The sequence below is a fragment of the Lathyrus oleraceus genome, chromosome 7, assembly GCF_024323335.1.
Source record: "Lathyrus oleraceus cultivar Zhongwan6 chromosome 7, CAAS_Psat_ZW6_1.0, whole genome shotgun sequence".
Lineage (NCBI taxonomy): Eukaryota > Viridiplantae > Streptophyta > Magnoliopsida > Fabales > Fabaceae > Lathyrus > Lathyrus oleraceus.
This window is the reverse complement of record NC_066585.1, coordinates 284,855,549-284,873,806: the sequence shown is the minus strand read 5'-3', so window position 1 is coordinate 284,873,806 and position 18,258 is coordinate 284,855,549. Positions and strand designations below refer to the sequence as shown.

General features: G+C 34.6%; 1 protein-coding gene across 2 annotated transcripts; it reads right to left on the bottom strand.

The window, feature by feature from the left end:
• Window positions 1-6,302: 6,302 nt before the first annotated feature.
• LOC127101944 (uncharacterized) lies at window positions 6,303-17,420 on the bottom strand. 2 transcript variants are annotated; one of them, XM_051039368.1, is made up of 11 exons: window positions 17,200-17,419; window positions 17,017-17,111; window positions 16,749-16,854; window positions 16,400-16,498; window positions 16,228-16,293; window positions 16,008-16,124; window positions 15,396-15,470; window positions 14,926-15,028; window positions 14,420-14,467; window positions 6,884-7,005; window positions 6,303-6,801 (listed from the first exon to the last, which is right to left on the bottom strand). In XM_051039368.1, exons 1-11 carry the CDS (start codon window positions 17,290-17,292, stop codon window positions 6,694-6,696), a joined length of 1,032 nt encoding a protein of 343 aa, XP_050895325.1. In that variant the 5' UTR covers window positions 17,293-17,419; the 3' UTR covers window positions 6,303-6,693. The 2 variants fall into 2 exon arrangements, with proteins under 2 accessions (XP_050895325.1, XP_050895326.1); XM_051039369.1 differs by lacking the exon at window positions 14,420-14,467 and having other exon boundaries at window positions 17,200-17,420.
• Window positions 17,421-18,258: the final 838 nt, after the last annotated feature.

Here is an 18,258-nt window from a genome sequence, read left to right as displayed (position 1 = left end):
AGCATGCTGAGGGACATGAGTGTCCTAGATGGAATTTGCCAATCCTGCGTAACAGGATAAATGTCTATGGACCCAATATTGAACTGGACAAGGGTGACACGGTCTATACCTTATGTTCAATATAGACATAAGGGAAAAGGGGTAATTATACACATAATTATTATCACAGGAGGTTTTGTCAGATCACATGACATTTTCGTGACTTGGGTAGCAGTGATGTGTTGCTAGATACCGCTCACTGTTTATTATGTTAAATGCGTGATTTAATATAATTGCCAACGTCGCGAAAACCTATAGGGTCACACACAAAGGACGGATTGATGAGAGATAGAGTAACTAAGGAACACCGTAAGGTACGGTGCACTTAAGTGGGAGACGAAATATGGTAAGGTATCAAATACTTAAGTGATTTTGGGCATATTATAAGATATGGGCCAAAATACACTTAAGTGGGCTTTTTAGCTTGAAGCCCACACAAGTGGTTCTATAAATAGAACCCCTTGGGTAGAAGCATTGTCACTCCAATCCACTCAGACAGAAATTCAAGTAGAGACTTGGAATTTTGTTTCCCTCTTTCTCTCACTCAAAGCCTTCATTCATAACAGCTAGCACTGCAATTGAAGGAATCCGTTCGTGTGGACTGAGTAGAGACGTTGTCATCGTTCAACGTTCGTGATCGCCCCGTGGATCTGTATCAAAGGTTTTGATCATTATCAGAGATCTGCACCAAAGGTTTGAATCGCCACAAGAGGTAACGATTTTATCACTGATCATGCCCATTCGTAAGGATCACTAAATGGAGAAATTTTTAAATTCCGCTGCGCCTTGGATGACAATTCTCCTACAAAAAAAGGTTCCTAGAGTCATGGATACACAAGACTGTTTGATGTTTGTGGCAACTTACTTGTCGAGCATCAACTCCATCCAAAGAATCTACTCTAAGTTAGGTTCTCGCATTGATCCAACTAGAAATTCATCTCGTGGACCCACACTACGTAACCATCTTTGCTAGTTGACACATGATTAAGGTTCTACAAACGGTCCTTAGAGTCATGGATCCTAATGAAAATATCGAAGCTTACAACAACTTACTTACGGGGAAACAACATCCTCCCAAGGATTTACTCTAAGTAAGGTTCTCACACTGACCCAACGAGAAATTCACCTCGCGGACCCGCACTACTCAACCTCGTCTTATCTTATGTTTTTACTCGAGACTCGGGTAAAAAGTCTTTCCCACAAGGTTTGCAATCAGAGTATCCAAGTACCAAAGCATAATGGAACCAATACAACAGATTATATCAATATGACAATAAAGATAGCAAAAGCAAGAAAAGCCACACAAGTAAACAAACAAAGGCACACAAATGATATAACTAGGCTTGACTCACTTAGGGAAGTCTTTAATATTCCCCAGCAGAGTCGCCATCTGTCGCACCTCGAAAAAATGAGAACACGACCTAGCGAAACGCAATCGTACGCTCACAAGATGGACTGAACAAAGTCACCACCGAACTTTATTTATTCATAAATAGGAAAGGGGAAATATCGATAAAACCCAAGAAAGAACGACAATGATTATGGTCATCGCAACCAAATCAGGGTTCGGGAGTCGATTACGCAAGGGGAGGGTATTAGCACCCCTCACGTCCGTTGTACTCAACGGGAACCATTATATTAGTTGTGCGCGTTAGTGTTAGTTTGAAATGTTAGGCTTCTCAAGATATTAGATGGGAAAGAAAGAATATAAGAGAGAAGAATGTTTTTGGATTTTTAACAAAGGGGACTAAACCTAAGTTTTTTTATTAATGGGCATGACAAGATTTACAAATCCTGCTCCTACGTATCTCCGGATCCAATAGAGAATTCAAGGCTTACGTAGTTCTGGGTAGAAAATGTTTGTTTTTGGTCGATTTTAGTGAAATCTATATTGTCTTAATCGACGAAAAACATTGTTTTACCAAAAATAAATGAGGAGCGAACGAATACCACACATCAAATGGATTTACAAATCAACATTCGAAAAAACGTCATTTATCTCAACTTAACAATTATGGACGAAGCATTGCTTTACAACATCTTAAGACAAGGTGTCTTTCGTTTATGAAAAGGTTTTTCTGATCAATCGCATGGCGGCGAAAAAGAGTTTGATTGGTTAAATGTATTTTTGGGCTTGAAAGACGAGTATTTATGACTTGCAAGCTCTTACAACTTGGGTCTAATACTCGGGATTACGACTGGACCTTTCACCCAGGTAATCTTTTTCTTTCAGTTTTATTAAGAAAATAAGTTTGAATATTTACAAGTGTTTTGAAGGAGAAGACAAATACTTATGGCTTGCAAGCTCTTACAACTCGGGCCTAACATTCTGGATTACGACTGGACCTTTCATCCAGGTAATCTTTTTCTTCCAATTTAGTTGATAAATGGATTGAAATGTTTGAGGATAATTGAAGAGAACACGAATACATGGGGCTTACAAGTTCTTACAACTTGGGCCTAATATTCGGGATTACAACTGGATATTCCATTCAGGGTAATCTTTTTCTTCAGATTCATTTATAAAAATGATTTGAATATAGAAGCATTTTGAAGAGAAGACGAATACATAGGACTTACAAGCTCTTACAACTTGGGCCTAATATTCGGGATTACGACTGGATATTCCATCCAGGGTAATATTTTTCTTCAGATTCACTTAGGAAAATGATTTTAATATCAGAGTGTTTTGAAGAGAAGACGAATACTTATGGCTTGCAAGCTCTTACAACTTGGGCCTAATATTCGGGATTACGACTGGATATTCCATCCAGTGTAATCTTTTTCTTCCAATTTTAGTTATCAAAATGGTTTAAAGTGTTTTGAGGGTAATTGAAATGTAGAAAAGTAAATGCGAGCACGCGAAAAGAAAAAAACTCATTGTAAGAAGGCCCAAGAGTAAGCCAAGGGACTCGAAATAGAAATCAAAATTTGAACTACATAATTTTAAGTTATGTTAGGGAATCGTAAAGAGATTCATGTAGGAATCACTCTATCTGAGACCAGTCAATACAATATATGCGTTTAAGCAGTTTATGAAGTTAAATTGAATTTTTTAACTCCGAAAATGCAACGCAACGGGAACAAAATAAATAAATAACAGTAGCATCAAAAGCAAACATATATTTACAAGAATAAAAACTAATGACAAGATCACATAATGTCATATAGTCCAAGACACAATAATCCAAAATAGAATGCACACTTCTTAATAAATACCTAAAAACTATCTATTTTGAAAAACAATTTTTAAATAATAGCAAAAAATAATTATGATAGAAATAATTTTTTAAATAAAAACATAAAATAAAATGAAGATTGAAAGAAAATAAACATAGTGTTACATCTATCTGATGATTTATCTGAACTCAAACATCATAACGGTGGGAAAGACTACATTTAAGGTTTTGCATCCATGTAGATCAGGTATGTATTAAAGAATATGCTGCCAATCATAGATTGCAATATTATATTTGAATGTGAAAAGCTTAAATTACTACTACAGAAGAGTCTTATAGCCTATGGTACAATATTAGGAATGCAATTCCATTTTTTTCTACTAAAATGAACTCATGAAAAAGTAAAACTAGATACAAAAATTATGATAAACCTAATTAACCTAAATTTTTTGTTAAACATAAGTCTAAACCCAATCTCATTTAATAATAATAAAATAACTAAATAAAAGGAAAATAAAATAAGAATAAATAAAAACAAAAATCATGTTTGACTTTCCAAGCCTTTTTTAAAACATTCAGTATAGTAACAATAAAGAAAATGAAGATATGAACTTAAAAAAAGCAGATGATCAAAGCTCAGCAGTAACAAAAAGAGAGTATGCTGAAACCAAACACACAGAAACAACAACAATTTAACATTGTATCAATAACCAAAAACAACATATACACACTATAATAATAACCAATAACAACACATTCAAAATTTCATCAAAACAAAAGCAAGATATTGAACGCTATATCAAAACAATTGCCAACACATCAACATTATATCTATAAACAACACATCCAATCTTGTATCAAAAACAACAGCAACTTATTCAAAGTTATATCAAAAGTATGCAAATTTAACACAATATAGAAAAGAGAAAGGTAATAAACCAAGTTAATTCAATCGAAATGCAAAAAATATGCAACAATTAACTAAGTCTCTAATCATCAATACACAACTCATAAACAAACCGACACAAACTTAAAATCGAAACACCACACAATCTGAAACTAAACCAAGCTAGTAAATTAACATAAATCGACGAAAATGAACAACACAAAATAATACCAAATCAGAATAACATGAAGTTATCGAATCGAAAAAAATACCGAGCACGAAACGGAAAATAAAAAGGAGCGTGGCTGTTGATGCGTTTCTTGAAACAGAAATGCCGACTCGATGTCGTTATTGCTGAGTTCGAAAGCTTGCGAAATCGTTGCTACCGCGATGATTTATGGTAGTGACGCGATGAGGTTGGAAACGCGGAGAGAAGTTGAAACGGTGGTTGGTCGCTGGAAATGGTTGGATAGATGAAAGTTTGTGTTGTTGTTTTTCGTACTGTGAAACGGTTTGAGCGACTAGTTTGTCATCGGAAAAAGCATGACGGTGGTGGAAACGATTTACTGTGGTTCACTGGACTATTACGATGATTATTAGAGATGGTTTTCTGGTGGGTGATGAAGAAAATGGAGATGAAGTTATTGATGTTGTTTTGCTTACACTGTTATGATGGAAGACTTTTTGAAAAGGAGAGGTTTTGAGTGTGCTAAGTATAAAAATGAGTTTTTTTTTCTTTTTTTGTTTTTCTTCAGATTTGAGAGAGATATACGTACAAGGAGGGGGCGGTTGTTCTATCAGTTTTTCTTTCACTCAAACTTTGTCATATATAGTGAGCATGTAAGGTTTCTTTGATTAGAAAATGTCTAAATTGACCATAGTCTAGATATTTTTTAGTAGAAAATGAATTCAAAATGCAATAGAATAAAATTCAAATATTTTCAATAAAATAAAATAAAATACTCTATTAATTCTTTTTTTTACTAAAAACATTTTGATAAAAAAAAGTAAAAATAAAAGGACTCAAAATAAATAAAAGTCAGGCGTAAAAGTGTCCGAAAAATTAAAATGAATGTACTAAATTTACACAAAATAAACTTCTTAGAAATATACAGCGTTTTAACCAATTTTGAAATGAATTTTGACAGTTTAAAAGGTTCATACTAACCAGAATGCGACCGAAAAAAGTAGTCGAAAAATTAAAACGAGCACGCCAAGTTAAACTACGCGAACCGTAGATTAATAAAATTGACGTCTGCAAGATCGATCTTGAAAATTTTTGCCCATTAATTTTACGTACATCTGAGGATCAGTTCAACCGGTCTGTCTGTAAATCCGAAAATTTATTCTGATTGACATTTTAGGCATTATGCAATATGAAACGCATGCTATGATGTGCAGATGATGCGAAACTCATGATTAGTATATCGTTTTACTGAATGTGGAAAAAATTGGGGTATGATAGAGCTCACCCCAACTAATGAGTTATCTAGATGAATAAAGTCTGAGTTGAAATAACTAATAGAGATATGTTATGTTGACCCAAGTCTAGTGCAGAGCTATATCTTATTAAGACATGATAGAAAACACATTTATGACTAACTGTGGATACTATCATCCAGAGATTTGGATAATCAAGTATGATTCTCAATCACTATTAAGAGGTTATAGGAATAAGGGACAATTACCTAAAATTGTCTTTAATAGATTTTCGTGTCAAATATGTTAGAGTGGTTATATAAGGGGAAGAATGCAAGAAAAAAATGATATACACACCACAATTCGTAAGAGTATTCGACTGTGACTTTATTGATTTTCATATGCGAGTTACGAACGCATTCCCCGTTAAAGTTAGATTATAAAATTATAAATTTTTTACCACAAATATATATAGTATTTGTATCCATGCAATCGCAACAGTATTTTACTAGTTTTCATTAAAGGATTGAGCTGCTTAGTTTTGAAGGAATAGTTCCCAAGTGGGAATCATTGAATACCTATTCCACAACTTAAGGTTTTTTTTTGTTGAGATTAGAGCATATTAATAACACCCCCTTTCCAAGTAGCTTAGGTTCATCTAATAAGTAGATTAACATCAATGTATTTCAGGAGATAATGCTAGTTTAACTTGTTCCTTGTAAATTTTATAATCACTGTAATTACCATTACCATGTTTATAAATTACGCAGGCTGCACAGTGCAAAGAACTTCAGTACATTGAAAAAAATATCCTCTTATTTTCACAATTCCATATGTTAATAAACAAATGTAGAAGAATAATTATTGCCAGATTCTAAGATGAATCTACTACATTTTGGCCCCAAACTTTGGTTTCAGGACAAATTACTTATAATCTGCAGCTCAAAACTACCTGAAAGTAGCCAGATGCTATTATGAAGGTCAGTCCACTGATATGCATTTGTACTTAGTGCTACTTGCTCGCAGATATGATTATCCAGCATTCTCTAGCTCACCAATATACATATTAGCTTGATCTGCTCTGGATATCATAAGTCGCTACTAGCATCATGTAAAATTGCCATGGATTACAACATTCCAGCTGCCCATCTTAACAGGTAAGAAGAAATGCTATTGTGGTTTCCCCTGGCTCTGAAGCACTTGAACAATCTCATGTGCTCTAGTTTCTATGCCTTTCAGGTACTCTGTCAGAATCCGTTGTTGGTAAGAACCTCCCTCCTATCAAATGTACAACATCAGTTTAGCAGAAGACCCACAAAAAAAAAATGAAATAGATGTTGAAATGTGTAGCTTGTCTCACAGTTCTAATTAAAATGCGTTCCCTTCGTTTCTTCAAGACAGCATAGAGCTCCTCTGGTGAAACATCCCCAGCACCAATTGTTAATCCTTTGATCAAAATACCGTTCCATTCTTGTTCAGGAGCTGTGCAAGGGAACAAAAACAGTTGATCTTGATGCAAAATATGTAAACATAAGTTGGAGATAAAAGGTGGCACACTATTAATCTAGACCAGACAAACATAAAAGAAGATATCCATCCACAACTTTGAGACTTCCAGGTATACAGAAGACTAAAACATTTATCCAGAGGACATAAGTTAGCCAAAACTTTCTCGCCTATAATCTAGTTTTTTATGAATCTTAAACACTAAGTCCTATTGGTTTTCAGAGAAGGTAAGTCAGAAATCACATGTGCTATTAAAGTAAATAGGGCTAGTCTTAAATAATATTTATATTGGTTTGAATGATCTATTCAATGTTATTAAAGACACCAAAACACTAACCTTTATTTACATTGATACTAGACTCTTAATCAACCAAGGAAATAAATCAAGATATACAAGAAAATATGAAAACCACCAATCCTAAGAGATAAACATAGTTACTCTAAATGTTGCGGTAAAACGTGGTTACAGAGGGAAATCATAAGATACAAACAATAGGATCATGAGCTATAAATAATAGGAAAGAGAGAGGATTATCTTTGGTTTGGGAATGAATTTGAAGTAGGCATGTCTCTCGAATATCTAAGATGTAAGTTTTCCATTTCCAACTATATCCAAAACCAGTTCCAATTACAAAATAACTTCAATATACATCAATATATTATAATATGATCTTCCCTTCGTAGTCTATCGAGGGTGAACGGTACTTAAGCTTGACAATTCCGATTTTCTGGATATTGCAGGAGAGTATTCAGTTTGGTTTTCAGATCGACGAGAAGTATGTCTCACAGATCCGAAATTGAAGTGGGATTTTGCGCCATTAAAATACACAAATGCAATATGAGGATATATAGTCATTCTGGTTTGTGTAAAGAAAATGGAATGAGAGACCCTATTTATAGAAGTTGTAGAACAATAAGGACCTTACAAACAAATTCATATCTGCAAGAAAGACTTCGGAGATATAGTCTCCTGTTTTTGTTTTTCTAAATAATAACAAGGTGTGTCCGGAGATGCATCTCCGGATCCACCCAAAAATTATGCAGTACATAATCAATTGATTATGCAGAGCAGAATTTCAAAAGACAAAAACATAACCAATTAATTGTCAAAAAATTAAAATGCATCAAAACATATGTCACCATGGTAGTCAAAATCGCGATCCTACTCGTAGGATCGTACGATTTTACGATCTTGCAACTATCCACCGTGCCAGAGGATGTTCAGAATCGTTTTTTGGTAGGCACGGCCAGAATCGCCGTGATATCACGTGAAAACGATAGAATCGTCGTTCGTTTTTGTTGAAAATTTCCGTTTTTGATTAAATTAGTTTTGCAATCTGAAACAATTCTTTTCAGCCTAATAACTAGGATAAATGATAATAATTAAGAGTAATTAATACTCAACCACCAAATAATTATGAATTTATTCAACTTCCCAAAATATATTATGATTAAGGTAACTTCCCAAAATATATTTATTCATTCCAATTTATTCAGTTAAACTATTTCTTCTCTCTCCCGTTAAATAAAGTCGTTGTCTCACTCAATATTTCATTCTCTATCTTCTCTTTCACGGTTAAAATAACCTTTCATTCTCTATTAAAAAATATTTCAACCTTTCTCCCATGGCTTCAAGTTCTGCTGTTGGAACTTTAGTTTGGTGCTTTCCCCGCTCCCCCTGCTGTTGGAACCTTTCTCCCATTTTCTTATAAGTTTTCAATTATTATTTGCTACTGTTTTGAATGTTGTGGTGTTTTGGAATTGTCTTGAATTAGTTTTAATGAATATTATCCTATGAAATTTCAGTTTTTAAAAGTAATTTTAGTGTTATTTGAATTTTATTTTTATATTATATAGTGTCATATCCATATTATTAATCTATATGCAAAATATATGTGAATTTTTAAATTTCGTAGGATCTTACGATCCGTGTTACGATCCCCCGATTCACGATCTAATTACCCCAACCCGATCTTGCATAGGATCTCGAGTTTGACTACCTTGTATGTCACTACCTAAATCTATTGGTAGTTCATTCTTTGACCTTTCCTTATTTGTTTCTCGTTCAATGTCGCTCAACTTGGTGAAGTCTTTCATCCTTTCTAGAAACTGTTCCGACCATGTTTTTAGCATCTTGTGTGAAATGTGTCGTCCACTCAGGTGATGTCGTTGGTATAGGACATCCCGGTTTCAAATAAACCTGAAGAAAATGTAGTTTTTTTTATAGCAAACCAATACATATGATGCATTCCGAAGGATTTTGAGGTGGCTTACTCCGAAGTGGGAAGAATGTTTCCGAGAAACCATATCGTGTTAAATCAATACACACCCTATCATAAGCACTTGCTATAAGGTGTCTCATTTTCGAAAAGCGCATTCCTTTTTCAAATGGAGCCAGACTCGTAAGACAAGGAACTAGAGCATTGAGAATTGTATCGTAAGTTGCTTTATTCCCATATAGCTTTGTGTATGATTCCCTATGCGTCGTCATCTTTTGTAGATGACGATAGACAAATTGGTAGTCGTCCTCTCCCTTACCGAGCAAACCCGAAACAACTCGAAAACCACAGTTGTCGTCACCTATGACATCTACAATCCGCTCAATGTATTTGTGCATAAAAAACGACGTCTCTTTAATGTGTTTGATTTTTGGTAATGGCAGTAGAGGAGATGGTTTGCTAATGCGAGCATCCTTGAAAACACTCTTTTGGGATTTTAGAGTCAGAGAATCCGGAAAGTGTGAGTCAACATGTTCAAAGTATGAAGGAGACCGTCGTGTGGAGTTGTCACTTTGTGTCGGTTTGACCTTTTTAGGGACATCTTTTGTTTTAACCGGTTCCGAATGTGGTTTCAAATCCGTTATTTCTAAATAATTCCTCAGTTGCTTTTTGATGTGCAATTTCATTATGTCATCAACTTTCATGAATCTCTCTTGGATCACTTCTCACTCGGTCATGATAGATATGTTTGATTTATCATCCTTTATCAAACCATTATCATTAAAACAAAGCATTTTCCATTGGGCTCAAGCTTCACCCATACGTATTCACTTTTCAAGCTTCATCTTCTTTGAAATTAAACAAGCACATGAAAGATCGTAAGCCTTCCTAAGTGTACATCCACACTTTGAGCTATCTGAACCTGTTTTATCCGTTCGCTTGACTTCGTGAAAAATAAAATTCAAAACCGCTTGAGATACGTTGCCAACCAATTGTGAATATAGGATGTTGTCTTTGAAGCGGTGTTCTAACACATTATTGCTCCGACCAAAAGATGTATGTATCTTATTATGTTGGTTTTGAAGCATTTGGTCCACGACGTCCCAATCTTGAAGAAACTCACCTTTACTATTTCCCAACCAATTCTTCAATCTAGCATGTGCAGATTCAACTCTGTTAGTTGTTGTATTGCCAAAGTGTCGAACCTGATCGGTCAAGGAACAAACAATCTTCTCTTTTACCTGATCCAGAATAATGCCTTCAACTTCTTTTAGCAAATCTAGATATATCGCACAGACACTCCTTAAATGTATAACAGAGTCGGAATATACTTCTTCTGTGGAAGAATTTATGATAGAATTCCATGCACCCATTATATTTTCCACCACCACACCTGGTTTGACAAGTTTTCCATCTTCACGTTTGACTTGTTTCGTGCCAACCCCAGGTTTTACTCAACTTCTCACATTTTTGGTTATGTGATACTTATAAAGTAATGCGGACGATGTAGGAAACATCGTTGCAACCGAATTCATCAGTGCGGTGCCGCGATCGGTAATTATGACTTGTGGCATGTTTTCCTGGTCCTTTAACATAGTCTTGCACATTTTCAAAGCCCATGTAACGCTGTCCTCTTTTTTGGATTCCAAAAATGTAAAACCGACTGAATAAGTCATCTCCGTAGAAGTAACACCAACGATCTCTAGGAGTGGAAGTCTATACTTGTTTGTTTTGTATGTTAAGTCAATTATGAGCACGGAGGGAAAAGTGTTGAACAACTTGATGGAATCGGGATGACTCCAAAATATATCTCGAACGGTGATTTTATCCTCACAAACTTTGTACCTCGAAACATAGTGGTCATCATCCAAAAGTTTCAAGAGTTGTTGCATCTCAGATCTTGGTCCTCTTACAGCCTTGTTGTCTCGAGCACACACGTTGTATATTTACTTGATTGTTGAAACACCTTTAGAGGTCTTTTTCGTTTCAAAGATGTGAGTATATTTTTTGGCGCCACCATGTTTAATGTCATGTCCGAAACAAGTTCCCTCTCCTCCGGAACAAGGCGCATACAATGGGATGATCGGCTAGCTTGTCATTCAAGGCATGGTTATGTATACCGAAAATCACATTAAATTTCCATGTCTCATTTGCCATATGTTATCTGCACAATTTAAACAGACACTCACATTTCCTCGATTCAGTGTCATCTTGTTTCACTCCCTAATATTTGGTTGATACGTGCCACTTCTTTCGCATATCATTGTTACAAATGTTTGTCTTCTATCCGAACCATTGTCGGACTTTCTGATTACAACGCCAAACCCTAATTTTTCGGCCTCCCTACGGATCCATTGTAGCATATGTTCACGAACAACAAACACTTCTTTATTTGTAAATTATGCACAGACATTTACCTCGACAACAACCGATCGAGCACCCGGTTTAACGTCATCATTCGCTTCATCCAATTTAACATCATCATTCACTTCATCCGGTTTAATATCATGCTTCACTTCGACCAGTTTAACGTCCACACTCACAATAGCTTTGGAAAACATATCCGGGTGCACTATATCTAATAACACCAACACAAAAACAGTGTGAAAATTCAAACTATCATGACAATCAAGAGATGCACATCTGGACCACACCTCACTTTGTTAACGTCCATTTTTCAGCTCATAAACAAGATTAATGCAAGGAATGAGGGATGAAATGAATGAACTTTACCTCCAATTCCATCTTGTTTTGCTCCCTTTGATGTGATGAAGTACAAAAATGATGTTTTGGTGTTGAAGAGGTGATTGAGAATGAAAGAAATTTTTTTAAAGGTTTTGAAAATGGAGTTTTGTATGAGTATGGAGGAGAAGATCATGCAAGGTGGTGTTTTATCCAATTTTTCATTGGTCATTTCTGGATATGCATCTCCGAAAATATCACTGATTCGTTCATTTAACTAATTCAATGAATTAAAACACAATAACTGAGTACATGGGTTATTTTGGAGATGCATCTCTAGATACATCCAAATATGGTATGGATATGTATCTCCGGACTATATTTTTTGCAAAATGGGATGAATCACATAAAAATGAATTTTGGTGTGACTTTGGGTGCATCATATCTTCGAACTCATGAAAGGCACTTTCGAATTTTCAAGGGTGTGGAAGGCACCACCAAAGGTGAAAAGAGCATTAGGACCCAAGATGAGAAGGCGGCCTTAGTGACTAAGTTACTAGTGAGGTGTTTTAGAAATTGTAGGGTGTCTAAATAACAAGGATATTTTATGGGTAATGGTAACATGTGTTTTAAGGTTACATGTTAAAAGTTAAATGTAGAAACTTTTTTTTGGAAATTGCACTTTAATTTTATTAAAAAATAATAATTAATTTTTTCATTGCTTTTTTCAACACAGACTTCTATTTTTAGATTTCTTAACATGTGACTTTAGGATACAAGTTAGCATTACCCATATTTTATTAATAATTTATAATAAAGATTTTAGGAATAATATTTATATTATAAATAAATTACTAATCAAATAACTATTAAAATATCCGAATTATTAGACACCCGTCAATACAATTACTAAAACACCTCACTAGTAACTTAGTCACTATTAGTCTATGTAAACCCGCCTTCTCATCTTGGGTCCTATTACATAGCCAAAAAAGACTTAAAGATGTTGGAGACATTGGAGAGGTGAGCATTGCAGCAATGACAACTCAGCAGAATGGTTGGAATGACTGTCAACATGAATAGCTAGTCGGAATGTCGTGTGACTAAGGAAGAAGTGACCTGCTGAAATGATCATTCGCAGAAATTTCCCAACAAGCAAATTATACACCACTAAAATTGCTCCATATTCATGAAGAACAATATATGGAAGATTTAAATCACTAGAGAACTCACAAGACCCAAAAAATAGATAATGAAACTAATGCTAATCAGTAACATAGCCATGGAGGATTCATAAAATCATCCGTGGGATAGGAGAAATTGCCAATGTAGGATTCTCAATAATAGGCTGGAACGAATCACAATCACAGTTAATACATCATTGTATGACTCATTGGTGATTAAAAAGACACTGAAGGTCGTTGATGAAAAGAGAAATAGTCTGGGCCATATTTCATATGGGATAGCTGGGACCAAGCTGCATGTACAAGTCCAAGGTCCAAACAACATCTGGTACAGCCAGAACCAAATTTCATGTCGGATAGTTGGAGGTTGTCAGAAGGAAACATGATAATATGACAGACAAATGCAAACTTATGGGACAGCTTGAAAAAGTGACGGACAAAAAGAGAACTTGAAAGAGAAAGCACCCACTTGTACCAGATTGACTATAAGAAAAGAATCATGGAGACAATGCCAATGTTAAAATAAAGCTCAAGATTTCAAGAACTCTATGGCAAAATAATGACAAGACAGGTCATGGAGGACGGAACGGCTGTGAAATCATGCTGAAGTTATTGAGTTAGTCTTAGTTCTAGTTAAATAAGGAAATAAATTATGATACATAAGGAAATGTGTAAACTTATCCTAAGACATAATATAAGTTACTTTAGATTACTCTTTAGATATATAATCAAGTTATTATAACATACTTTTCATATTTTCAAACACGAACAAGAACAACAACCAGACATTTTGACATTGTTTCACACAAATTCAACTTGTGGTACCTTTTAAACTTATCAACCCAAATGGGATGAGGAATTTATAAAAGAGACATTTTCACACAATATTTCTGCCCTGGTACCCCAACAAAAGAGCACACTGATACATCATTAAGGAGGACAGAATCAAACAAGAGAAGTTAATCCCCAATTGAAAATTATGAAGCAATTTGTTGCAGATGATTTAGAAAGTGTGGGTGAAAGAGCACAACAATAACAAAACCGAAAGAACAAAAGAAATGCAGAAACTAATGGGACAGAGAAAAGGAATAAGATTAGGATTTCTTGGCCTCCCCAGGACCATAAAACTATACAAACGAGATGATTGTTAGAACCAACCTGATTGGAACTGACAGAGAGATGAGATGATGCAGACATACACATAAAATGGAGACACTTCAAACGAAAAGATTTCAACATAATTCTTAATTAAATTTACAATTATATTTTTTTCTGTAACGTAAAAGATTAGGATGATAAAGACACCTTGGATTATGGTTTCAAGGAATTGCTCATCCTTCAAAACTTCCTCACCTGCAAGAAGAATACAACAATCTTCCAAATTAAATATAAAAATTTAATAATTCTTCCAACAACGAATATATGTTGACTGGCAAGAAGACAATGTTATGATGGAAATGTTCATGTCTAGAACTTTTGTTTTCTATACACCAGCAGTGAAAATTGATACTTCACATATGCAACCTTGTTCCATATATTTTATTGATAAGTATGTCTTTGCAACTAATGTTAAACAGTGTAATAAAAAACAGCTAAGTGAGTTTTGTTATTTGTAATCATCTTAATTTGGTCAAATTTATTTTCTCACATGTGTTATTTCCCAAAAAAAATCCTGTTCACTGAAGTTCTTGAAAGAAGCAAAAAAAAAAAGATAACATAACACTGTACAGCAACTAGTGTCATGCTTCAACTAGAAAATACTCATCTATTCAGACATAAATTTCCTGTATAAGGTACCGACTAAAACAAACCTTTCATGGCATAACTACGTTTTGAGAGAGACTTGGAAGCGTACAGCTGCAAAACCTTTTGCAACATAGCCTCAAGCCCGGGCTTATCACCATCTTCCTTTGCCTGCTCATTATAGTCAATATACGGTTGAGTCTTAACTCGTAAGTAATATGTAAAGTAATTATAGCAAACAGGGTGAAATGTAAAAAGTATATATCATAAAGAAAATACACCCCGAAGTCCGAACAAGGCATAGCAGCAGTATTTATACAAATATCCCAAAAAATACCATCAAGTATTTAGGAACGAAAAATAGTAATTAACACACTTTGCACCTCTCTGACTAGCAAGAATTAGAAAACTAATACAAGTGACAAGGATAGTATAGATAGAAGGCAATGTTGGCTGGTATTCGAGCAAAGAGTGCCTACTGACAAATGAAATTATTACAGGTTAAATAAAAATCCTTAGAAGATAAAAACAGACTCACTTGTCTTTGTTGTGCACTAACTTCGGCAAGGAACCCTTCATCCAGCTGTCCTACTTGGCCCCTTTGATTTATTTCCTAATGATAAGGATTACAATTTTAAATAATATACAAGATTTGCAGAAAGTATACATTTAAGATCAAAACAACCCCCTAGCAACAATAAAATATCAAAATAAAAGCTAGCCATTTAGAAGAGAAGAAATACTACATATACAAATTTGTGGTTCTGCAGAGTTATTTATCTTTTCCATCATAAATGACAACATGGTGCTACTTTCAATTAAGCTTACATTACAAAAACTAGAAGACTACACGGGCATGTTATGTTATTCTTTTTCCTTGGGTTTCCGTGATATTATTGATTGTTTAATGTTTTCAATGTCGTTAGTCATTTGGCCTCATAAGTCTTGTCTAATCGATATCCTAAAAAAAGTCTCGTCTAATTGATTTTTCACAAAAACATGAAGGTAAATTAGGCTTAAAGTTAATAGATTGACATAACTAATATATGATTACCCTAGTTGCTGTATATGGAAGGGCAGAAATACAGCATAGTTTACCTTCCAGTGAAACAAGCCACTCTAGATAAAATTAGTGAGAAACAGAACTCACCATTTCCATCAATGTGAGTGCTTGAGGATCTCGAGGAGGCCAAGGAATCTCTCCTTCATCATTAACAACAGGTTTTAGAATTCCCTTCAGGACATCTGTTGCAGACTCTATCCTTTCCTGCAAAGCAAGTAAGTAGTAACACGATTATGGTCCAAAGAAGCACTAAAGAAAATAAACAAAACATTGAACAATAATCAGGGAAGTGAAGAGGGAGATATACCTTAGTCTTAAGAACCATAAGATCCACCACACTCATAACCGATGTTGCCAATTCTTCATAATCTTTCTGCATACCAACAATAAACAGAAGGAAAAAAAAATAGCAGGAAAATTAACAAAAGACCTGTAAAGAAACCATCCATAGAAATACTGTCAGAAATTCAAAAGTATACTTTATCATCCTCAGATTTACAAGTATCCGATCTTGCAGCGAGTCGTGTCCAGAAGTTTGGATTAAAAGCGAGAATGTTTTCACCAACGAGTTTCTGAAGCTGTTTTCAAACAAAGCCAGTATGAACAAACATCATCCGAAATCGATCAATTAATAGCAATACTTATCTCACATTCTGAATCATAATTTCATAGTTGATTACTATATACAACAAATAAAAAACTGATTACTCACAATTTCTTAAAATCAATAATATTATAGTATATCAAACTCAAATAAAGTTCCTCCTTGAATATATATCTTCTAATGCAAATAAACAAGATTAAAAAAAAAGAGCTAGAACTTCATACTTCACGAGGATTAGCGTCTCTAAGCATATCAATGAGTCTATCAAGCTCAACAGTTTTCTTAAAAGCTTCTTCCGCTTCTCCTTTGGCTGCACATATGAAAGTTGTCCTGTTTTTAGATCCAAACAGGCGATTTCAAATTTTCGATTTCGAATAGCTTCATGGAATGTTAGAAATTAATTCAGCACAAGAAGTGAAAATAAACCATCAGAGCACAAAATGCGAATAATAATAGTGAGTAACATCGAGCATGAGTGGTATAGTAAACTACCTCCTTCTGGAATTCAAATTAAACAGTGTAAGCTTCTTCAAGCTAGGTCCGTGGTTGCAGAGATTCTGAATTTTCCGATTTTGCAGCAGTGCGTGCTAAATTAAGCGCAGAGATTATGAAATTAATTGGTGAGCGTGAGAAAGGTTAAATAAAAGGCATAATGTAGAAATGGAAATAACGTACTTGTGGTTGTTGTAGATGTGATGATGAATGTGAATTGGGAAAAGAGGAGTGAGTATAAGCGGAGGCGGAGATAGAGAAGGCGTTCATTCTCATTGTTTCGATCAGGATTCAGGGATAGTTAGTTCGGTGGCGGGAGAAAGCTCTCAAGTGACCCTTTTCGTATCCAAATCCCAACCATACAACTCAATCTCTCTCGTTCACAACCTGTTCTCTCCAAATTTTTATTTCTAATTTTATTTTAATGTTATTCAAAAAAATGTTTTTTTTATAAATTTTATTCTATAATTTAAATGAAACAAAACAAAAATACTTTTTTTTCTAAGCCAAAAGTAATTTTATATATCATCAAAGTTTTAAAAAATTGGTGTCCGAATTGGTTAAATGAGAAACTGAACCTACCATTAGTTTGATTTTGTTATTATGCAATTAAACAAAAATATTATAATGGTCAGAGTGATAAAGCGGATGAGCTATTTGTTAAAGCGGATGAGCTATTTGTTAGAACATAAAAACTCAAATTGAAGGTTTGACAATGGTGGAAGATAAGAAATTGGGGAAGATGAAGTTGAAAGAGAATTAGAGAGAACAGGATGATATGGGATGAATAGTAAATTTAACATTAATTGGAATTGGGAATATAACAAGGATATTTATACATTAAGAGAATAACAAAAAATACAATTCAAAATACAACTAAAGTGACCCAACAATTAAATTATGTTATTTTTGGAAAACTAGCAGGTAATAACAGAAATTTAATTGCATTTAACACACCACCTCATTTTAGTTGCTTCAAGTCCACCATGCTCAAACACTTCTTCAGCCTCTTGAACACATCATTTGTCACACCCTTTGTCAACAAATCCGCGACTTGGTCTTCGCTTCGGCAATAGCTCAATCTAAACTTTCCATCACCGACAAATTCTCTCAAATAATGAAACCGCATCTCAATATGCTTGCTTCTTCCGTGTGCAATCGGATTCTTCGCAAGATTAATTGCGGAAACATTGTCTACAAACAGTGTGGTGGCAGCATCATCACCACATCCCAATTCCTTCA

Coding starts and splice junctions, on each gene's coding strand:
- LOC127101944 (XM_051039368.1), bottom strand. CDS start 17,292: ATGAGAATGAACGCCTTCTCTATCTCCGCCTCCGCTTATACTCACTCC. Junction 14,468..14,925: donor ACGTAGTTATGCCATGAAAG/GTTTGTTTTAGT, acceptor TTCTTCTTGCAG/GTGAGGAAGTTTTGAAGGAT. Junction 6,802..6,883: donor AACGCATTTTAATTAGAACT/GTGAGACAAGCT, acceptor TACATTTGATAG/GAGGGAGGTTCTTACCAACA.